Source organism: Salmo salar, chromosome ssa13 (genome assembly GCF_905237065.1).
Source record: "Salmo salar chromosome ssa13, Ssal_v3.1, whole genome shotgun sequence".
NCBI lineage: Eukaryota > Metazoa > Chordata > Actinopteri > Salmoniformes > Salmonidae > Salmo > Salmo salar.
In genome coordinates this window covers 83,358,101-83,382,029 of record NC_059454.1, presented here as the reverse complement: position 1 = coordinate 83,382,029, position 23,929 = coordinate 83,358,101, and the positions used below count along the sequence as shown (strand labels likewise).

Here is a 23,929-nt window from a genome sequence, read left to right as displayed (position 1 = left end):
ACTACATGGCAAAAAAAAAGTAATTAACCTACTGAAAACACTACCAAGGTTTGAATTTAGTTAAACTATAACCAAGCTACTGGAAAATGTAGTTAAATGACTATTTGAACTATGTTAATCTAGTTCACTACTCCCCAACACTGCTAACACCTAATTCTTTGGATGAACATGATAAATGTAGCAAGACACTTATGTCATAAAGGCAGAGACAACCCAAGCCATGGGTGTTCACTGACATTCTCAGACCAGTGAGCTTGGTTACTTAAGGCCTAAGAAGGGCTAGGAGTCAGGTCAGGTCACATCAGGTAACACCAACTTGTTACATCACGTATTAAACAACACGAGTCTTGTTGTTGAGGTAACATCACGTGGCCAGAGTTCTATTGTGCCAGTGTGCTACTGCACTTTCACACAGTCTGTGGTTGCATTGAACGGCCTTGTGCAAAAATAATGAAAAATTGCGCATGAAATACACTATCCTGTAGGTGGCGACAAAGTACGCGTCAACCGTAAAAAAGAAAGAAAAAAAAGCGGGAGGGCCATCCGTCACTTGCCATCCTTCATGGAGCGGAAATGAACTATGCGCACGCGCATAGCTCAATGTTGGTTGGTGTTGTCTTCATCGACTACATTTGAAAACAATGAAACCCATATATTTTCTTTCGAAATAACGGGTCGGTGAGATACCCACCCTTTTACCGCGTGTGGATACTGGCGTAGTGAACGGAGGTCGCATAGGATACTAACGTTAATTTGCCAAGTTAGCGGCAAGTTGAGTCCGAGGATATTATCAAGCTGGCCTTAATCCGAGGACAACTGGCCTTCCTAACTGTGTAAAAGTAACGCAAGTTAATAAGATCAAACCTTCAACATACCTATTCATTTAGTTTGTATGTTTTGCTGTCTGTCATTCCATCCCGTTTGTTTTGATTATCATGGGTGGGTTTGCCACCTCCTTTGTCACAAAACCAAAATGTCTAGTTTCACTTTTGTTCAGTTAACTGCATTTCATCTACTGTGAGGACTATATAAACAAGAGAGAATAGATGAATCACACATTGACATTCATTGCTCTCTCAGGATGTCGGACTCAGACAGTGATGAAGACCAAGACCGCCCCTTCTCTCTCACTGGCTTTCTCTTCGGGAACATCAATGAAGATGGTCAGCTGGAGGGAGACAGTGTGCTGGACACTGTGAGTGACTATATTTTGTTAAAAGAATAAAGCATTCTGCAGGACTGAGATGTACATTTGCTGAATATGGGTTTTGTGTTATTATGTTGATCACTTGTCCACTATGTCTTTGGTGCAATGTTACTTATAAAGACAACAGACATTTTCACACCTGGTATATTCCAATACACTTTGGCATATCAAATGCGATGCTTGTTTGACAATGCTATTTCCTTCCACACCCCAGGAGTCCAAGAAGCACCTGGCTGGCCTGGGCTCTCTGGGCCTGGGCAACCTCATCACAGAGATCACAGCCAGTGAGGAGGACGATCCTGACGAGGATGGAGACACAGGTGGCACAAATGCAGAGGGTAAGAGGAAGGGCATGAAGTAAGGCTGTGGGTGGGGTAGTACCATGGCTGGGAACTGTTTTTTAACTGGCTCAACATGACAGTCAATATGCTCCTTAGTTGTGTTTGTAAGTTGTGTGTGTGTGTAAATACTGTGATAAATGAGTGACGGTTTCATGTCCTTTTTCTTATGCAGGATGGGTGAAGAACGATGCCGATGCAGTTGATTATTCTGACATCAACGAGGTGGCTGAAGATGAGACTAAGAAGTATCGTCAGGCCATGGGCAGCCTGCAGCCTACCAGGAGAACAGGTGCAGTAATACCCATGCAACCCCACATATGTACATGTATATACTGTACACAGCCATCTAGGAGTGCATGTACCCTAGTTTACCAGAACAGATAAATGAATGGTATTTAATTTCCACCCTCTTTATCAGAGACTTTGCATGGCCGATAACTGGACACCTTTTCTCTCTGTCTCAGATGATGAGGATGACTATGATGCGGATTGTGAGGATATTGATGCCAAGCTTATGCCCCCTCCACCTCCTCCAAGTCTCCCCACTCCTGGTGGCAAGAAAGAGGATTCCTCTCCTACGGCTGCAAGTGGTAAGGATTGGATGAGGAAGGGCCAAAAGTGCCAGTGAAAAGATACTTTGTACTTATATTGAACAAGCATGATTCTTCACAATCTGAAAAGAAATACAGGGATATTGATGTATTTAATGTCAAGAATACATGCTAGTAATTAGCACTCATAGAGTCAGAAGGGCTCTAACCCCAGTGTCTGCTATTGTTGCTTTCTCCACAGTTGGGGATGAAGGAGACGGGATCATCCTGCCCTCCATCATCGCTCCCTCCTCTCTAGTAGACAAAGTGGACTTCAGCAGCTCCTCAGATTCTGAGTCAGAGACAGACCGCCCCTCCACAGGCTCTGGGTCTGGGGGTCCTCCAACCTCCCTCAGCCTGCCCCTGGCTGGCATCATGCAGAAGGATGCTGCCAAAGCCCTGCCTGGCGTCACACAGCTCTTCCCAGAGTTCAGGCCTGGAAGGGTGAGCTGTCCTCCTTGGACACACTGTATAGGTCACCAAATATCACAGAGCATAAATTAACGTCTATCCATCCACTCCTCTGAACCCATCCAGGTGCTGCGGTTCCTTCGACTGTTTGGCCCTGGGAAGAACATGCCGTCGGTGTGGCGGAGTGCACGAAGAAAGAGGAAGAGGAAGCACCGCGACCCCCAGCCAGAGACACCCCCACCAGAGGGCGCTGAGCCCATGGAGCAGCAGGGACCAGAGAAGAAGTCTGGCTGGGACTATGAATACGCCCCACCTCCACCCCCAGAACAGTGCCTGTCTGATGACGAGGTCAGTGTGCAACAATCTCTTAGTCAGAGATATGTAGAACTGTGAAAACTTGTTTGAAATCCCTGTGAAACTGTTTGGTTATTTACCTGTATAATTTTCACAGCTTGTTTATGAGAGCTTACAAGGTTTAGTAATGTGATTCAGTCGCAGTATAATTCTGTATGGGTTTTCTCTCCTTAGAAAATGAAGTGGACAAAAGAGATTACTCAAAAAGATCATCTTCAATAATTAATTCCTTGTCCCTCTCTCCTTCCCCCAGATCACCATGATGGCCCCAGTAGAGTCCAAGTTCTCCCAGGCCTCTGGAGACGGGGACAAGGTGACAGAGTCCAGGCCCAAGGTGGCAGAGTGGCGCTATGGTCCGGCCCAGCTCTGGTATGACATGATGGGGGTCCCTGAGGATGGCAGTGGTTTCCACTATGGCTTCAAACTGAAGGAGGAGGAGGAAGATGAGCAGGAGAAGCAGGAGAGGCCAGAACCACCACCACCATTTTCACAACCTCCCAAAGAGGTTGGCAACCCATACACTTCACTGATGCTTTAGGATTAGGGCTGAACTCACTCATTTTGCCTCGCTTTTCTACATCCTCATTAAGAAATGCTAGAAGCAATGAGTTTTAAGTGGGTGTGTTATGTTCGATACCGTTGTGTGTTCCTCTTTACTTGAAATATCCCAAACAGCCACCGTACGTGTGATGAATGGCTTAGCAACCGTGCGGCGCAGCATGACAACGTGAACGTGATTGGTCAAGAATCCCAAGCTCAGAGCATTTCCTGCTTTCTAGCGTATCAGAATCTTTAATGAAAGTTGTGTTTGTGATGCTAAAGTTAGCACACGAATGTGAGGATGTTTGAGTTGGGGAAAAAACCAAGCCGTGTATAACAAACAAGTCTCATTCTTTCAAAATAACATTGCCGGCGATATTCGTCTCATTCGTTGCCTGATGTTATGTCGCAGCTGTGCTCCAAATCAATGATTATTTGGGTGCTGCCAGCCGTGGACATGTGGGCAGGATTTAAATCTAAACCCAACCCAAGGAAAACTGTGACGTACCCTAGATTCCTTAAATCTTGCAAATTATGACCATAGTTCTTACACTTTTTAGTAAATGTTGCAACTAGTACAATTGTTTAAGAACAATATCGTTGCCACATAGGCCGTTTTCAACCAGAGAAGTTGGTTTTTGAGTTCAGCTCCTTTTTGATTCTCAATCTTCCATTTCTAGCTACACCTTCTTCCAACTCTTAGTTAGAAGAGAACAGACAACATTCTATAAAGACTTACATTTTACATTACATTTAAGACTTACCATGTTCTTTGTGTTTTTTTCTGTCTAGGAGGGCAGTGGTGACGAAAAGGATGAACAGGCCCTGGAGAACGAGCTCTTTCTGATGGTCACCCAGCTTCAGTGGGAGGACGACATCATCTGGAACGGAGAGGACGTGAAACACAAAGGCACTAAGACCCAGCGAGCCAGTCTGGCAGGGTGGCTGCCTTCCAGCATGACGCGTAATGCCAATGCCTACAACGCACAGCAGGGTGAGAGACTCACCCACTCCACTCCAGTACCAATGAACACAGACTGACCTGCGTACTGGAGATTCCTACCTCATTGAAATCCCATCACCAAAGCGTAAACCCCATCCGTGCAGGGGTTTTAGGACTACAGTGGCAAATATAAACTGATATAATTGTTGTGTATTTGTCTGCTTTGGGTTATCTAGGTATTCATGATGTCTATCTACACTACAGGTCTGTGTAGGAGTAACTCTCAGCTGGTGCCCCCCACTCCTCCACCCATGCCCAAAGCCCCCTCCATCGGCTCTGGCTCCAAGAGAGACAAACACCACCATGACCATTATGGTACGAGGAGGCTAGTTTACCTGGTATCTGTTGTCGAGTGTAATTGACTGTTATAATGATGAACAACGTGATATTACAACATATTCCTACTTATCTCTGTTAGTTGACACGGTGAACGCACCACTAAAGAGTAAATCTATCACTACTGATTCCCTATTGATCTCGCCACAGCCTCTCATGAAGACGACGCCCCCTGGTTCTCCATCTTCCCCATTGACAATGAGGAGCTGGTGTACGGGCGCTGGGAAGACAACATCATCTGGGACGACCAGGCCATGGACCGCATGCTCTCACCCCCTGTCCTCACCCTGGACCCCAACGATGAGAACATCATTTTAGGTACTGCCCCTTTCTTAGTGAACTGTGTGTACACCATTTTTCAGTCAGTTTCAACATATTATGAAATATCTTGATGGTCTGTAACCTTTTGAATGCTTTGATCTATCCACAAATCTCTGAACTTGGCCTCTTGCAGAAATCCCAGATGAGAAGGAGTCTGAGCGTACGTCCCACTCCCCGTCCAAGGAGAACAAGAAGGAGTCGGCACTGAAGAAGAGTCGCATCCTGCTGGGGAAGACTGGGGTCATAAAGGAGGAGCCTCAACAGGTACTACAGGACTGAAACAGAGAACATAACGTAGATCTGCATCTTAAATGCCATTCTGCAGTCCCTGAACTAGCCTGTTAACTCCTTTTCTGTTTGGTCTGCTGCCTACAGAACATGTCCCAGCCTGAGGTGAAGGACCCATGGAACCTGTCCAACGATGAGTTCTATTACCCCAAGCAGCAGGGCCTGAGGGGCACCTTCGGTGGCAACATCATTCAGGTGGGCACTAGATTCTCTCCTGTGATCAGCAGTTAAAGAGGATAATCTTAACTATAGCGCAGGATAAACTTAGCTATGTACTGAATGTTCACAGTAGTTGTATGTAACCTTCTCTGTCTATCTTTCCCTCCAGCACTCCATCTCTGCAGTGGAGCTGAGGCAGCCGTTCTTCCCTACTCACATGGGACCCATGAAGCTGCGCGGGTTCCACCGGCCCTCTCTGAAGAAGTACTCGTTCGGGACGTTGTCCCAGCCAGGTCCCCACGCAGCACAGCCCCTACTCAAACAGATCAAGAAGAAGGCCAAGGTGAGGCCCCAGAACGTACCTCATCCACCTCCATCCTTCTCTCTGTCTTATCACAGGTCATCAGGAATGCGTCTGTCTGTCTGTGTGTGTTGATAACCCTGTTTGTGTGTGATTTGTGTTAAATGTATTTTTCTGTGCCCATAGATGCGAGAGCAGGAACGCCAGGCTTCCGGTGGCGGTGACATGTTCTTCATGCGGACAGCTCAGGATCTGACAGGGAAAGACGGAGACCTGATTCTGGCAGAGTACAGCGAGGAATACCCTCCGCTCATCATGCAAGTCGGCATGGCAACCAAGATCAAGAACTACTACAAGAGAGTGAGTCACTGCACTAGTCTTTCAACTACCATTTCCCTTGTATCAACATTGATTAGCATTTACTCAAAACAGAACCACCTCAGTGGTTATTTTCCTTCCTCTATTGTCTATGAATTGTGTTTTGTTTTGTTAACATATGTGTGAATACACTTTAAAATCGAATAAATGTGAAACATGGCTGTTTCCCCTCAGAAACCAGGCAAGGACCCTGGAGCTCCAGACTGTAAGTACGGCGAGACGGTGTACTGCCACACCTCTCCCTTCCTGGGCTCCCTGCACCCCGGACAGCTGCTCCCGGTCAGTACCACGTTCATTACAGTCATTTACATGACAAATTATTGATGTTTGAAAAATAATTTGCTCTGAATGAGCCTGATACCCAGAAAGAGAGAATGTAGAGCTCTGTCATGTCTTTCTTTATTTTAGGCTTTTGAGAACAACCTTTTCCGCGCCCCCATCTACCTCCACAAGATGCCAGAGACAGATTTCCTGGTGCTGCGTACACGGCAGGGCTACTTCATCAGAGAGCTGGTGGACATCTTTGTGGTTGGACAGCAGTGTCCGCTCTATGAGGTCCCTGGACCCAACTCCAAACGAGCCAACACTCATATCAGAGACTTCCTGCAGGTATACCTTGCGATGCACATGCGCGCATTACAGCATCTGCAAATCCACACACTCTCTCTCTCTCACACACACACACACACACACACATTGTCACACACAAGAGAAAGCACACTATAAGAATGCATTCTTGCCGACACTCATGTCTCCTCTTCTGTGCAGGTGTTTATCTATCGGTTGTTCTGGAAGAGTAAAGATCGCCCTAGGAGAATCCGCATGGAGGACATAAAGAAAGCCTTCCCCTCACATTCAGAAAGCAGCATCCGCAAACGCCTAAAACTCTGTGCTGACTTCAAGCGTACAGGTAGAAACAGCTAACCTTACTTACCCTAGCCTCATCGAGAATCAGGCTTCCCTAAAACGGGAAGCCTGGGGAAGTTTTAATGGCAGAAAAATGGCTAAATATGGGTGGAGACTTGCAATCAGTGACGCTACGCAACACGTCAAACAAATCAAATGCCTAGTGTTGTAGGTGCAACAGTGCGTGAGGATGGCTGGGAAATTGCAGATTAAAACCCATCAAAATATGTTGATGTATGTTGATTTTGTGTATAGAGCACACTTCTGGCAAAACAGACGAACTTAACACGTACCACCAACGGGCATGTGGGGCAAGGGTTCATGAAATGTAACATCCAATCAAAGTCTTGCTACTGGGAGCCAGCGGACCAATCAAACTGCTTTCGCAATAAAAAAGTCTTCAGACCTCCAAGGGAGGCGTGAAAGCGATGTGATTTTGGACGAATGGAAACGTAAGACTATGCTTACCCAATAATACCGTATAGCCTCATGTTTGTCAGTAGTACAGTATGACGCACTGTCCTTCTTTTTTTATTTATTATTATAATATTTTTTTTTTCACCTTTATTTAACCAGGTAAACTAGTTGAACAAGTTCTAATTTGCAACTGCGACCTGGCCAAGATAAAGCATAGCAATTCAACACATACAACAACAGAGTTACACATGGAATAAACAAAACATACAGTCAAAAATACAGTACAACAAAAGTAAACAAAAAGTCTATATACAGTGAGTACAAATGAGGTAAGTTAAGGCAATAAATAGGCCATGGTGGCAAAGTAATTACAATATAGCAATTAAACACTGGAATGGTAGATGTGCAGAAGATGAATGTGCAAGTAGAGATACTGGAGTGCAAAGGAGCAAAATAAATCAATAAATACAGTATGGGGATGAGGTAGATAGATAGATGGGCTGTATACAGATGGGCTATGTACAGGTGCAGTGATCTGTGAGCTGCTCTGACAGCTGGTGCTTAAAGTAAGTGAGGGAGATATGAGTCTCCAGCTTCAGTGATTTTTTTCAGTTCGTTCCAGTCATTGGCAACAGAGAACTGGAAGGAAAGACGAACAAAGGAGGAATTGGCTTTGGGGGTGACCAATGAGATATACCTGCTGGAGCGCGTGCTACGAGTGGGTGCTGCTATGGTGACCAGTGAGCTGAGATAAGACGGGGCTTTACCTAGCAGAGACTTGTAGATAACCTGTAGCCAGTGGGTTTGGTGACGAGTATGAAGCGAGGGCCAACCAACGAGAGCGTACAGGTCGCAGTGGTGGGTAGTGTATGGGGCTTTGGTGACAAAACAGATGGCACTGTGATAGACTGCATCCAGTTTATTGAGGATTGTTTGAAGGACAAAAAATCCTGATTTCCTCTTAAAGGGATACTGCGAAATGTTTAGGTAATTTTTCTATGTACCCAGAGTCAGACAAACTGATGGATACCATTTGTGTATCTCTGTGCTGAGTGGTTACCCAAAATATCTGCTATTTTTCTGTTTTTAAACAACTGACTGACGTCGGTTCAATTATTTGAATTCCATTTCGTTCTGTTTTTTATGTGAGCTGGATATGCAGTTTCTGAAGAGAGAAATCAGACCAAGCCCAAACTATGTAGTGTAGTAAGGAGTTGTAGTTTCCAACAGGCCAATATTCTGCATAGTTTAGTGCAGAAAACGGGGTAATTAACTACAATGACCATAATCCATTGCGCGTCCATCTATTTGTCTGGTCTGTGTGGAGCAGACAGGGAGACAGAGAGAACGCGCGATCATCAGGGATAGAAAGCAGTTGCTTTGCTATTTATTTATTCATTTTTTATTTAACTAAGCAAGTCCGTTAAGAACAAATTATTTTTTTACAATGACGGCCTAGGAACAGTTGGTTAACTGTCTTGTTTAGGGGCAGAACGACAGATTTATACCTTGTCAGCTCGGGGATTTGACCTAGCAACCTTTCGGATACTGGCCCAACACTCTAACCACTAGGCTACCTGCCACCCCGGGCTGTTCTAGAATGCTAGAACAGCACTAGTGTCAGCATGACTATCCTTCTCAGGAGCAACGCTCTAACCACGCTATCTGAAAATACATGGTCTAAGTGATTGATAGTTGGTATTCAGCAGTCATAAAAGTAGTCCTTATTTACTTTGAAGAACTACTAATTATAGTGATTTTGTCAGACAGCGTAGGCAGCAGCTCTAAAGAAATGAGATGATGACATGAAATAATACAGTAATGAAATAAAGCAAATATTTTATTAAAGTAATGTGAATAAATGATGGTTAATAAGTAATAAGCAGTAATGGGTAGTCACTACCTTCATTGGACTTTTATTAATTGTTTTATTCTGTTACAGCATTCAACCCACATGCATAGTAAAAAAAAAAAAATGAAATAGAAAACCGGGATTATTTTTTAATAATCGAACCGAAGCCGAACAGACCTCAAAAAACACTAATCGCTCAGCACTACTCTGCGTACAGTTTGGATATTATTGAAGTTATCATATTGTTAGCTTTGCGCAATTGCTGGAAGTCTCCAGCCAGCTCCTCTCAAAATGTTACTGATAATCATAAACGAGATCCTCATTCTCTGTCCCATTGTCGCATAGAGATGTATAGAGATCGCAATATTGTTTCTGTCTCTTTGGCACTGCCCAACGGGACAGAATGAGGAAGTGGATAGAATCTTGTTTCTTAATTAACACAATATTGATTACTAGGTATAGCTTTCTAAGACTATAAATGATCAACCACCCAGATTTGGAGTAGTTAGGTCAATTTCTCTGCTTTTAAGACTTCAATTGCGATATACTGATTTAAACTTTCCCCAAACTGCACGCAGAGACATAGAAATAGTATCCATGAGTTCGTCTGACTCTGGGTAAGTAGAGAAACAACCTAAATCTCAATCTCGCAGTATCCCTTTGACGTTTCTACTCCTGTGTGATCTCAGAGAAGTGTTGAGGTGTAAGAAAGAGAGGTGACTCTGATGCTTAGCTGTGTGAGGTCAAAGATCGTGTGCCTTTGACTGACATGCGTCAGGAAAGAGGGATGTCAGAATATTCTGGATGTGGAGTTTACTGTGGAGGTAAGGTGTGGTCTGAGGAAAGCATCAGTAAGGTACCAGAGGTTTTCATGGTCCTTCGTTAATATCTGCTGTTCTGCTCCTGCAACACCTCCGCTTTAAGCCTACAAGACGCTTCAGTTGATGAAATAAAACAAATATCCAAAGGGTATAAGATCTTTGGGGAATTCTCATGCGACATGCGTCCATTAACTTCTCTAGGGCCAGTGGGACGATTTCGTCCCACCTACGTAACAGCCAGTGGAATCCTGTGGCGCGTTATTCAAATACCTTAGAAATGCTATTACTTCAATTTCTCAAACATATGACTATTTTACACCATGTTAAAGACAAGACTCTCGTTAATCTAACCACACTGTCCGATTTCAAAAAAGCTTTACAACTAAAGCAAAACATTAGATTATGTCAGCAGAGTACCCAGCCAGAAATAATCAGACACCCATTTTTCAAGCTAGCATATAATGTCACATAAACCCAAACCACAGCTAAATGCAGCACTAACCTTTGATGATCTTCATCAGATGACACACCTAGGACATTATGTTATACAATACATGCATGTTTTGTTCAATCAAGTTCATATTTATATCAAAAACCAGCTTTTTACATTAGCATGTGACGTTCAGAACTAGCATACCCCCCGCAAACTTCCGGTGAATTTACTAAATTACTCACGATAAACGTTCACAAAAAACATAACAATTATTTTAAGAATTATAGATACAGAACTCCTCTATGCACTCGCTATGTCCGATTTTAAAATAGCTCTTCGGTGAAAGCACATTTTGCAATATTCTAAGTAGATAGCCCGGCATCACAGGGCTAGCTATTTAGACACCCACCAAGTTTAGCCCTGACCAAAGTCAGATTTACTATAAGAAAAATGTTATTACCTTTACTGTTCTTCGTCAGAATGCACTCCCAGGACTTCTACTTCAATAACAAATGTTGGTTTGGTTCAAAATAATCCATAGTTATGTTCAAATATCCTCTGTTTTGTTCGTGCGTTCAAGACACTATCCGAAGTGTAAAGAAGGGTGACGCGCACGACGCATTTCGTGACAAAAAATTTCTAAATATTCCATTACCGTACTTCGAAGCATGTCAACCGCTGTTTAAAATCAATTTTTATGCCATTTTTCTCGTAAAAAAGCGATAATATTCCGACCGGGAAAGCATGTTTACGTTCAAAGAGAGAGAAAATAAAAACATGGGATCCCCTCGTGCACGAGCCTCAGTCTGATGGTCCTCTGATCGGCCACTTACCAAAGGCGCTAATGTGTTTCAGCCAGCGGCTGGAATTACATCATTCAGCTTTTTCCCGGGTTCTGAGAGCCTATGGGAGCCGTAGGAAGTGTCACGTTACAGCAAAGATCCTAAATGTTCAATAAACAGAGCCAAGAAGCCCAAGGAATGGTCAGAGAGGTTACTTCCTGTTTGGAATCTTCTCAGGTTTTTGCCTGCCATATGAGTTCTGTTATACTCACAGACACCATTCAAACAGTTTTAGAAACTTTAGGGTGTTTTCTATCCAAAGCCAATAATTATATGCATATTCTAGTTTCTGGGCAGTAGTAATAACCAGATTAAATCGGGTACGTTTTTTTATCCGGCCGTGTAAATACGGCCCCCTAGCCCTAACAGGTTAATCTTACAAAGCTCTAAGTTGGGCAATAAGGGTGGAGTTAAGAGAACGTGGTTAATATTTGTTATATGATTTAATAGAATTTGCCCTCCCCCTGTTCCCAGGGATGGACTCCAACTGGTGGGTGCTGAAGCCTGACTTCAGGCTGCCTACTGAGGAGGAGATCAGGGCCATGGTGTCTCCAGAGCAGTGCTGTGCCTACTACAGCATGCTGGTGGCAGAGCAGAGACTGAAGGTAAGACTGACAGTACCTAAACAAAGAGCCTATCTGTCATATTGGTATTCTGTATGGCACTGTGTGAACTATACCATAACTTTTCTCTCTCTCTCTCTCCACCAGGATGCTGGATATGGTGAAAAGTCCTTCTTTGCTCCAGAGGAAGAGAACGAGGAAGACTTCCAGATGAAGATTGATGATGAGGTTCAGCGCTACTCCTGCTTCCTTTTCATAAAACAATGATTTTGATGTTGAAAAAAAGGATGATCCATGATCTCACCAGTGTTCTCGGTGGTCCACCCTAGGTCCGCACGGCCCCTTGGAACACGACGCGAGCCTTCATCGCTGCCATGAAGGGGAAGTGTCTGCTGGAGGTCATGGGGGTGGCCGACCCTACAGGTTGTGGAGAGGGATTCTCTTACGTCAAAGTGCCCAACAAGCCCACTCAACAAAAGGTACTTCCTCTTTGTTTTACCCCAGTGCACTGAAACACTTCTGCTAGATCTGTATTCAGATCAGGGGGCCATAATTCCAGTCATGCGTTCATAGCCTTTCTGACAAAAATATTTTCTGTTATAACCATTCAATTGTTTTTTGATGATTATTTAATCATTTATTACTGAGCTAAAGGTTATTTTGTTATTTGTCGTGTTTAGGCCCAGGATGACCGGGAGCCACAACCCGCTAAGAAGACCGTGACAGGGACAGACGCTGATCTGAGAAGACTATCACTAAAAAACGCCAAGCAGCTGCTGCGCAAGTTTGGTGTTCCAGAGGAGGAGGTATTATTACATAATAATGTCTTCAGTTCCCTCATTTCTTCCACCAACCTAAGTATGAAGGTCAGATCAATCTCTTAAACCTGTGTGTATATGTGCGTTTCAGATAAAGAAGCTGTCTCGTTGGGAGGTGATTGACGTGGTGAGGACCATGTCCACAGAGCAGGCGCGCTCTGGCGAGGGGCCCATGAGCAAATTTGCCCGCGGGTCCCGCTTCTCTGTAGCCGAACACCAGGAGCGCTACAAGGAGGAGTGCCAGAGGATCTTTGACTTGCAAAACAAGTGAGGCCATCTCATCCTCCATTCCCCCTTTATCCAGATAACCATAATTCACCACTCATTTCCTATAGGGATGCTGTAGATGATGTGATGTTCTACCCTCTATTTGCTCCCCAGAGTATTAGAGTCCACAGAGGTCCTGTCCACAGACACAGACAGCAGCTCAGCGGAGGACAGTGACTTTGAGGAGATGGGGAAGAACATTGAGAACATGCTGCAGAACAAGAAGACCAGCTCCCAGCTGTCCAGGGAGAGGGAGGAGCAGGAGAGGAAGGAGCTGCAGAGGATGCTGATGGGAGAGGAGAGCGACCACAAGGGACGCAAAGTACGCAAGGGCTTCTGTAAGTGGCGTGTGTATGCATGTGCATTTCAGGCTTTTTTCATACGTGTTTACTGGAGTGTGTGTGCAAGTCGAATCTCTCTCTGTGTGTCCCTGCAGCCAGTGCTTTGTCCACGGGCTCCCATAAAGATGACGACACGTCCTCGGTCACCAGCCTGAACTCGTCCGCTACGGGACGGCGCCTCAAAATCTACCGCACCTTCAGAGACGAGGACGGCAAGGAGTATGTCCGCTGTGAGACGGTCCGCAAACCCTCCGTCATAGACGCCTACACCAGAATCAGAACCACCAAGGACGACGACTTCATGTAAGTTCCTCCGTGTGTGTGTGTGTTTGTGTAATATGAGTGTTTGGTCTGTGTGTAGTGTACCCAACCTCACACAGTCTTTGTCTGCCTTCTGCCAATGTAGAAAGAAGTTTGCGCTGTTTGATGAGCAACATAGAGAGGAGATGAGGAAGGAGCGCAGGCGGATCCAGGAGCAGCTGAGGAGGCTGAAGAGGAACCAGGAGAAGGACCGGTTCAAGAGCCCCCCTGAGAAGAAGGCCAAGAAGATCAAGGAGAGGCCAGACCTCAAGGTAAAAGTAAGCTTGCCAGCCCATAATGATTCATCTCCAAGACTATCCTCACCTGCTTTTCCATAACCTACTGTTTGTTTTCCTGCTGACCTGCTGTCTCGAAAATAGGATCATTTAGTTCAAGATAAACCTTCCTCACTTTTTTTCACACTTTTCTTTATTAGCAATATATTATATTGCTTATAATAAGCATGATAACGTAGTGTTTGGTGTACTACAGTGAAGGTAGCATGATGTGATGCAGTGACGTGCAGTCCACATTGTTATGTACAGTGTTTGTCTGGTTGTTAACTACATCTCTTCTTACCCCCTCTGCCCTAGCTGAAGTGCGGAGCTTGCGGTGCCATCGGGCACATGCGAACCAACAAGTTCTGCCCACTATACTACCAGACCAATGCTCCGCCCTCCAACCCGGTTGCCATGACGGAGGAGCAGGAGGAGGAGCTTGAGAAGACTGTCATCCACAATGACAACGAGGAACTCATTAAAGTGGAGGGAACCAAGATCGTCCTGGGCAAGCAGCTCATCGAGAGGTACACACCACACACACTGGAATGAATGCATGCTCTTCAACCGATCGCTGCCCGCACCTGCCCGCCCGTCCAGCATCACTTCTCTGGACGGTTCTGACTTAGAATATGTGGACTACAAATAACTAGGTGTCTGGTTAGACTGTAAACTCTCCTTCCAGACTCACATCAAACATCTCCAATCCAAAGTTAAATCTAGAATTGGCTTCCTATTTCGCAATAAAGCGTCCTTCACTCATGCTGCCAAACATACCCTCGTAAAACTGACCATCCTACCGATCCTCGACTTCGGCGATGTCATTTACAAAATAGCCTCCAATACCCTACTCAATAAACTGGATGCAGTCTATCACAGTGCCATCCGTTTTGTCACCAAAGCTTCATATACTACCCACCACTGCGACCTGTACGCTCTCGTTGGCTGGCCCTCACTTCATACTCGTCGCCAAACCCACTGGCTCCAGGTCATCTACAAGACCCTGCTAGGTAAAGTCCCCCCTTATCCGCTCACTGGTCACCATAGCAGCACCCACCTGTAGCACGCGCTCCAGCAGGTATATCTCTCTGGTCACCCACAAAGCCAATTCCTCCTTTGGTCGTCTCTCCTTCCAGTTCTCTGCTGCCAATGACTGGAACGAACTACAAAAACCTCTGAAACTGGAAACACTTATCTCCCTCACTAGCTTTAAGCACCAGCTGTCAGAGCAGCTCACAGATCACTGCACCTGTACATAGCCCATCTATAATTTAGCCCAAACAACTACCTCTTCCCCTACTGTATTTATTTATTTTGCTCCTTTGCACCCCATTATTTATATTTCTACTTTGCACTTTCTTCCACTACAAATCTACCATTCCAGTGTTTTACTTGCTATATTGTATTTACTTTGCCACCATGGCCTTTTTTTGCCTTTACCTCCCTTATCTCACCTCATTTGCTCACTTTGTATATAGACTTATTTTTCTACTGTATTATTGACTGTATGTTTTGTTTATTCCATGTGTAACTCTGTGTTGTTGTATGTGTCGAACTGCTATGCTTTATCTTGGCCAGGTCGCAATTGTAAATGAGAACTTGTTCTCAACTTGCCTACCTGGTTAAATAAAGGTGAAATATATATTTTTAAAACACACTGACAGGAGAGGGGGACAGTTCTAATTTCTTTCCAAATCACGACTGAATATCAGTAGTCTTTTCCACTCTCTTTGCGGACCAAAAGCTCCTATAGTGTTCCTTATGCTCTCTACGTCTGTCTAAATGTTAGGGAAATATTACCTGGTGCTGCTGTGTAAAGGACCATGTTGTCTCCTCTCACAGTGCTGATGAGGTGCGCAGGAAGTCCCTGGTGCTGAAGTTCCCAAAACAGCAGCTTCCCCCCAAGAAGAAGAGACGTGTTGGGAACAACGTACACTGTGACTACCTAAATGTGAGCCTGGTTGCCAGTTACCATATTTTGCATTGGTTGCGTATGACTATTCAGTTAAAGCGAGCTCTGGAGAATATTTAACACTGTGATAGTTATGGCTTAGCTCTCGGTGGTTTTTGTTTTGTTTCATCCTCTCACAGAGGCCCCACAAATCCATCCACCGCAGACGCACTGACCCCATGGTCACCCTGTCCTCAGTCCTGGAGAGTATTATCAACGACATGCGGGATCACCCCAATGTAAGACACACACACCCACACACCTACAGCCCACTGCAAGACCAACACACACCCACAACCTACTGCTTACAGACAGACAGTGCCTACACTGCTCTGACCACTATATAGGTTTCTCTCTCACAAACACACTTTTTTCTCTCTAATTGGGTTGTCTTTACCTCTTGTCACAGACGTACCCCTTCCACACACCAGTCAATGCCAAGGTGGTGAAGGACTACTATAAGATCATCCCTCGTCCCATGGATCTGCAGACGCTACGGGAGAATGTGCGCAAGCGTGTGTACCCCTCCCGGGAGGAGTTCAGAGAGAACGTGGAGCTCATTGTCAAGAACAGCGCGACATACAACGGTACAACTCTAAACCACTTGAAGCCTTAAGAGAATGACTAATATTTTACTGTGACCGACTGTTCTGTAACTTATTGAGACTGTAATTGTTGCGGTGTATTCAGGTGCCAAGCATCCAATAACCCAGGTGGCTCAGACTATGCTGGACCTTTGTGATGAGAAACTGAAAGAGGTACGTGTGAATGTTCACGCTGATGGATTCCTGGATGGGTGCCATTTTAGACACAGCCCAATTTCTGGTCCTCTGTGTGCAGAAGGAGGAGGAAAATGTTCAGCAACTCTTGGAAGACAATGGAAGTGGCCTTCAATAGTACTTGTTAATAATTAAACGGGTACATTCCTTTGTCCTGTGCAGAAGGAAGACAGGCTGGTGAGACTGGAGAAAGCCATCAACCCCCTGCTTGACGATGATGACCAGGTGGCCTTTTCCTTCATCCTGGACAACATCGTCACTCAGAAGATGATGGCCGTGCCTGACGTGAGTGTCTGCTTTCTTTCGGGCGCTTTGGATGTTACTGAGACTATCTGCTATTTGTATTTTCTTTGTGACTTAAGTCATTTCACTGAGCAGTTTTTTCTTTGCTCTTAAATGTACAAACATATTGACAATTCTGCCAGCAGTTCAATCAAGCACACAGTGTGATAGTGTTATAACTGTCCTTACTCTGTCTCTGTCTCCTCTTCAGTCTTGGCCATTCCACCATCCAGTCAACAAGAAGTTTGTTCCAGATTACTACAAAGTGATAGTCCAACCCATGGACCTGGAGAATGTCCGCAAGGTGAGTTATGGGAAGGAGACTTCAGTGTTAGCCTTGAGGAAAACCACAACAAGACACCTTTTGGATCCCTATGATGCCAAGATGGATCAAACCTATATGTAGTTGATGGTAATATTTGTAATATACAGGTAGATGGTCATATGTATAATATAACCATTAGTGTTATTTAAAAGTCTCCCTGTGTGCTGTGGTCCAACAGAACATATCCAAACACAAGTACCAGAACCGGGATGTGTTCCTGTTTGACGTCAGCCTGGTCCACACCAACAGTGTCAAGTACAACGGTCCAGACAGCCCTTACACCAATACGGCCCTGGAGATAGTCAACGTATGCAAGCAGACCCTGGCAGAGGTGTGTGTATGAAAGAGAAACTGCAAGAGAAGGTCATAATGAAACTACACTGAACAAAAAATGTCAATGCAACATGTAAAGTGTTGGTCCCATGTTTCATGAGATGAAATAAAAGATCCCAGAAATGTTCCATACACACAAAAAGCTTAATTCGCTCCAATTTTGTGCACGTATTTGTTACATCTCTGTTAGTGGACATTTCATAGGCGTGGCATATCAAGAAGCTGATTAAACATCATGATCATTGCACAGGGCTACCTTGTGCTGGGGACAATAAAAGGCCAGTCTAAAATGTGCAGTTTTGTCACACAACAGAATGCCACAGATGTCTCAAGTTTTGAGGGAGCGTTCAATTGGCATGCTGACCGCAGGAATGTCCACCAGGGCTGTTGCCAGAGAATGTAATCTTCATTTCTCTACAATAAGCCGCCTCCAATGTCGTTTTAGAGAATTTGGCAGTACGTCCAACCGGCCTCAACCGTAGACAATGTGTATGGCGTTGTGTGGGTGAGCGGTTTGCTGATGTCAACGTTGTGAACAGAGTGCCCCATAGTGGCGGTGGGGTTATGGTATGGTCAGGCATAAGATACAGACAACGAACACAACTGCATTTTATCGATGTCAATTTGAATACACAGAGATACCGTGATGAGATCCTGAAGACCATTGCCGTGCCATTCATCCGCCGCCATCACCTCATGTTTCAGTATGATAATGCACGGACCCATGTCACAAGGATCTGAACACAATTCCTGGAAGCTGAAATTGTCCCAGTTCTTTCATGGCCTGCATACTCACCAGACATGTCACCCATTAAGCATGTTTTGGATGCTGAGGATCGACGTGTTCGACAGCGTGTTCCAGTTCCCGCCAATATCCAGCAACTTTGCACAGCCATTGAAGAGGAGTGGGACCTTCCACAGGCTAGAATCAACATTCTGATCAACTCTATGTGAAGGAGATGTATCACGCTGCATGAGGCAAATGAATGGTGGTCACACCAGATACTGACTGTTTTTCTGATCCACGCCCCTACTTAAATTATATATTTTTTTAAGGTATCTGTGACCGACAGATGCATATCTGTATTCCCAGTTATGTGAAACCCATAGATTAAGTCCTAATACATTTATTTCAATTGATTGATTTCCTTATATGAACTGTAACTCAGTCAAATCTTTGAAATCGTTGCATGTTGTTTATATTTTTGTTCAGTATAATTAATTGACATCTTTATGCCTTGTCAGATGATGAATCATATTTATGGCTTCATTATGTTGCCTCTGCTAAGGATAGTTTGAGAATTTGACTGTTGCTTGATATCTCCCCAGTATGATGAGCACCTGACCCAGCTGGAGAAGGACATCTCCACAGCTAAAGAGGCAGCTCTGGATGCAGCAGACCTGGATAGCCTGGACCCCATGACTCCTGGAACCTACACACCACAGGTAGCAATGTTCCTGTCCCATTTATGGCCCGGAAACAACCCAGATACTAACAATAAGACCGTAGAGTCACCAAATAAAGTACCTCAACACGCCCCTCACCTGCTCCAGAGTTGGGGAATGCCACTCTTCTCCAAAGACCTACTTTTTAACCTCTGTCTGCTGTAGTCTCTCCCTCCATATTACATATACCTCTTCACATTCTAGTCTTTCTCTGCCTCGTCGTTCCTCTTTAGCACTCTTGTATGTATCAATTTAGTAGCTGTTTCTATAGTTTATCTATGCCTTAGTCTCTACAGTTGCTTGTGAAAGTATTCACCCCCTTGGCATTTTTCCTATTTTGTTGCCTTACAACCTGGAATTAAAATGGATTTTTGGGGGGGTTGTATCATTTGATTTACACAACATGACTACCACTTTGAAGATGCAAAATATTTTTTATTGTGAAACAAACAAGAAATAAGACAAAAAAACAGAACGTGCATAACTATTCACCCCCCCAAAGTCAATACTTTGTAGAGCCACCTTTTGCAGGAATTACAGCGACAAGTCTCTTTGGGTATGTCTCTATAAGCTTGGCACATCTAGCCACTGGGATTTTTGCCCATTCTTCAAGGCAAAACTGCTCCAGATCCTTCAAGTTGGATGGGTTCCGCTGGTGTGCAGCAATCTTTAAGTCATACCACAGATTCTCAATTGGATGAATACATACGCACGCACCACTTTTCCGTTTTTCTTTTTTAGAATTTTTTTAAAGAGTCATTTTTTCCATTTCACTTCACCAATTTGGACTATTTTGTGTATGTCCATTACATGAAATCCAAATAAAATCCATTTAAATTACAGGTTGTAATGCAATAAAATAGGAAAAACGTCAAGGGGGATGAATACTTTTGTAAGGCACTGTATATTCTCCTTCCTACCATGTGTTTATCTCTTCTCCCTCTTTCCTGTCTCTGTGTGTGTGTGGTCGGGGTGGGGTGGGGTGGGGGGGGCAGCCTGCTGATGTGTTTGACAGCAGTGCCTCTGTGAGCCTGCACAGAGAGACCAGCCTTTTCTCTGAGGTTGAGGCATCTCTAATGGCTGTTCCAGAGAAGAGGGGGGTAGGGCAGGTACGGAGAGAGATCACCCAGGAGTGCAACGGGCGTCTGTCTCATCCAGGGGTCACCCTCCTCTCCCCTCCCATTCCCCCCGTTCCTCCTTGCACATTCACCTGGTCCTCCCTTCCAGTTCTTCCCTCTGCATTCCCAGTGTGGATCCTGACTGGTGCATGCTCCTCCTAACTAGGAGCCATTCTAAGATCCCTTTGTGCTTTTCATTCCTAAGACAAAGATGGTTCCTTCCCATAACTCATTTGGTTCATTTGTCTGCCAGTTTCGCTTGTATGTTACTTTTGCTCCTAATTGTGACTCCCTGTCATACTAGCATTCTGTTTGCCTGGCCAATTATACATTTTCAGGCATCTCCATTGCTTCACAAGTTATCAATCTGTCTTTCCCCAGAAGTATCTTTTCCTGTCTCAGTGTCGCTTAACTTCTCCGTGTGTCTCCAGGGTCGTCATAGAAGGCTAGGAGAGGAGGAGTCGGACGTGGACATCGAGGGCTTCGAGGAGGAGGATGACGACGGGAAGCCCAAGACACCAGCTCCTGTAAGACTCATATCATGAAGAAACCATATGGGTTTGAGAGATGGTTTTTGAAAGAGAGAAATGGCAGATTTGAAGACTGTAGTTCAGGCAAATTAGTTATTTTGATGATGATGACCTGTTCCCCAGGCAGAGGATGGTGAGGGAGACCTGGAGGATGAGGAAGATGAAGAGGAGATGCTGCTGCTGCCGCCCCGCAGAAGGCTGCAGGGCCACGAGGATGATGATTATGACGAGGATGAAGGCTCCAGTCGGCCAGCCCAGGCCAGCGTGCTGTACCAGGACCTGCTCATGTCAGACGGAGAGGATGACGCCAGCGAAGAGGAGGGAGATAACCCGTTCTCCTGTGAGTCACACTAGGGTGGAGGTTGTCATAGGATGGAGTAAGATGGTGAATAGAGATGTGCTTTGGGTAAAAAAATATTCACCCAAATTACAAAATGACATATTGGTTTCCTTACCCTGTAAGCAGTCTATAGACAAGGTATAACACCAATCCATGCTTTGGTTTAGTTTCCCTGGCACTGTTTCCACATTTCTAACGTTTTAGCATTTGTCATGGGACCGATATCATGATAAAATGACCTGTGACTCTGTTGAGCTTCACAATCAATTTTAGATACTTTCGGACGATTTGGACATGATGCATGAAAAATGCTAATATCTGTCCCATGACTTGAATGGGATTTGTGCTACAAATGCTAAAATGTTAGCATGTAGAAACAGTAGCAAGGAAACTAAACCAAAGCATGGATTGCTGTCATACCTTGTCCATAGTCTGCTTACAGGGTAAGGAAACCAATGTGTCATTTTGTAATTTGGGTGAACTTTCCCTTTAAAATCTTCATCCTATGATTGGAGGATTTCTGGAGTACACTAGGGACTGTGTTTGAAATGTGAGGTTCTAACAGTGTTGCCTCTCCTGTCCCGCCCCAGCTATCCACCTGTCAGAGAGTGGCAGTGACTCAGACAGAGAGGTGGAGGTGCGTCCCCCGCCCCCTCCCAGACCCCACCATGAGACGGCCCGCATGGGCCTGGAGCAGGACGAGAGCATGATGTCATACGGGGAAGAGGTGCCGGATGAGACCCACCTGGAGGACAGTAATGTCAGGTACAACACCATGGCCGACACATTATATACAGTACAAGGTGTATTTGCATCGTTGTTTGGATCTTGGGCCCTATTAACCCATACTTTACCTTTCTCTCCCCCCTTCCCCATAGTTATGGGAGTTATGAGGGTCAGATCCACACCCAGACTTCCAGCATGGGCAATGGAGAGGGCTACGGCATAAGTGAGGAAGAGGACGAAGAGGCAGCTCGGAGGAGAGGTCCCAGTGTGTTGTCCCAGGTGCAGCTGAGTGAGGATGAGGAGGACAGCGAAGAGTTCAGGTCCATCGGGGGAGAAAGTGACTTAGACTCAGACAACTAGAGAAGTGTTCCTGCATACATACACACACACACACACAGAGATGCAAATGCTCTTACAACCATAAACACAGACAGAGAGAGCCACACCTATACACAGGAATAGATGATCTCAGGCTCAGTAAATGAATACACCCTGAAGTTGCAGGCTGAACTTCAGCCTGTACTGTCATAACTTTATTTGGTGTCAGTCAATCCCTCAGTGTTCGACTTTGTTTTCTGCCCAGTCATTAACACACCTATAACGTCTCTACAATTAAACTTCTCTGTGAGATCAATATTGTACAAAATATTCAATCAGTTGAAAGTGAGCTCTTCCATTATGGCAGGTTTACATTATACTGGTTATGCTTCTTTCAATGTACCAACACACGTGTGTGTGTGTGTATATATATATATATATATATATACACATTATTTTTTTTACAATGATTTACCTTGAATAGCATTTTATTTCATGGTTGTGCAAAGTTTGATTATTGAATATTTGAATAGTCAACTTTAACCATTGTTTGTTAGCAGTGCCAGGTCTCATCCTAACCTTGTGTCTGTGAGACACTGAGTTGAGTGCTTGCGTGATACTGTTATTCCCCATCAACTATTATGATTGCAGCCTGGATGTTCAGGCATTTGAGATGTTTCCAGTACTGTTATTAGGAAACTCTCAAACTTTTAAGGAGATCCTAAATAAATGCTGTAAAACCAGATATGATGCCTGCATTTTTTCATTGTTTTTGTGACTAAATGTTAACAGTATCTTATGTAACCAAGTTGAAGTTGTCTTTTTGTGTTACGCATGTCTTGCTTATAAAAAGAAAGGCACTGTTCAATACCAATATACAGTAGTAGCACATTAACAATATTTTAGCAGCAAATCATTGTATTACTATATTAGGGAGCCACCTACCGTTGCTGTCTGCTCTCACAGGGTATAGTCCAAGGACTGTGTTAATGTGGTGCCATGTTGAGTGTTCTATTACCAAGGTGTTTCATTTTTTTCCTACCCTGACAAACCTTTTTCCTGACCTGCCAAACCTTTTTCCTGTCCTGCCACACCTTTTTCCTACCCTGCCTCACCTTTTTCCTACCCTGCCAAAACTTTTTCCTGTCCTGCCACACCTTTTTCCTACCCAGCCACACCTTTTTCCTGTCCTGCCAAACCTTTTTCCTGTCCTGCCACACCTTTTTCCTACCCAGCCACACCTTTTTCCTGTCCTGCCAAACCTTTTTCCTGTCCTGCCAAGCCTTTTTCCTATCCTGCCACATTTACATCTTATTCATGACAGTGGTCATTAAAGCTGGTGCTGGAACATGAACTCTGCTCCACAGTAAATAGATTATTATTGTAGGGAGTCACATAGATGTGTCAAGTATAAATAGATTATTATTGTAGGGACTCACATAGATGTGTCAAGTATAAAGTATACCTCCTTGAGGACTTTGTGTGTGGACAAAATATGCTAAACTCAGCAAAAAAAGAAACGTCCTCTCACTGTCAACTGCGTTTATTGTCATGCTGGAGGGTCATGTCAGGATGAGCCTGCAGGAAGGGTACCACATGAGGGAGGAAGATGTCTTCCCTGTAACGCACAGCGTTGAGATTGCCTGCAATGACAACAAGCTCAGTCCAATGATGCTGTGACACACTGCCCCAGACCATGACGGACCCTCCACCT

The 23,929-nt window shown here is 44.6% G+C and overlaps 1 protein-coding gene across 4 annotated transcripts; it reads left to right on the top strand.

Moving 5' to 3' along the window:
- Nucleotides 1-564: 564 nt before the first annotated feature.
- Nucleotides 565-22,960, top strand: LOC106567856 (transcription initiation factor TFIID subunit 1). 4 transcript variants are annotated; one of them, XM_014137679.2, is made up of 39 exons: nucleotides 565-839; nucleotides 1,081-1,195; nucleotides 1,422-1,545; nucleotides 1,721-1,837; nucleotides 2,013-2,138; nucleotides 2,341-2,582; nucleotides 2,676-2,897; nucleotides 3,157-3,408; nucleotides 4,236-4,437; nucleotides 4,651-4,761; nucleotides 4,933-5,100; nucleotides 5,237-5,367; nucleotides 5,479-5,586; nucleotides 5,720-5,893; nucleotides 6,038-6,211; nucleotides 6,404-6,508; nucleotides 6,638-6,838; nucleotides 6,998-7,139; nucleotides 11,975-12,105; nucleotides 12,211-12,291; nucleotides 12,393-12,542; nucleotides 12,744-12,869; nucleotides 12,973-13,148; nucleotides 13,263-13,486; nucleotides 13,585-13,792; nucleotides 13,896-14,067; nucleotides 14,383-14,594; nucleotides 15,910-16,018; nucleotides 16,159-16,257; nucleotides 16,428-16,605; nucleotides 16,709-16,776; nucleotides 16,960-17,082; nucleotides 17,291-17,383; nucleotides 17,583-17,735; nucleotides 19,067-19,183; nucleotides 20,733-20,828; nucleotides 20,955-21,171; nucleotides 21,762-21,936; nucleotides 22,050-22,960. In XM_014137679.2, the coding sequence occupies exons 2-39, from the start codon at nucleotides 1,082-1,084 to the stop codon at nucleotides 22,255-22,257; spliced, it is 5,829 nt and encodes a 1,942-aa protein (XP_013993154.1). In that variant the 5' UTR covers nucleotides 565-839; nucleotide 1,081; the 3' UTR covers nucleotides 22,258-22,960. The 4 variants fall into 4 exon arrangements, with proteins under 4 accessions (XP_013993154.1, XP_013993153.1, XP_013993155.1 ...); XM_014137678.2 differs by having other exon boundaries at nucleotides 570-939; nucleotides 13,896-14,061; XM_014137680.2 differs by having other exon boundaries at nucleotides 571-833.
- The last annotated feature ends 969 nt before the right edge of the window (nucleotides 22,961-23,929 follow it).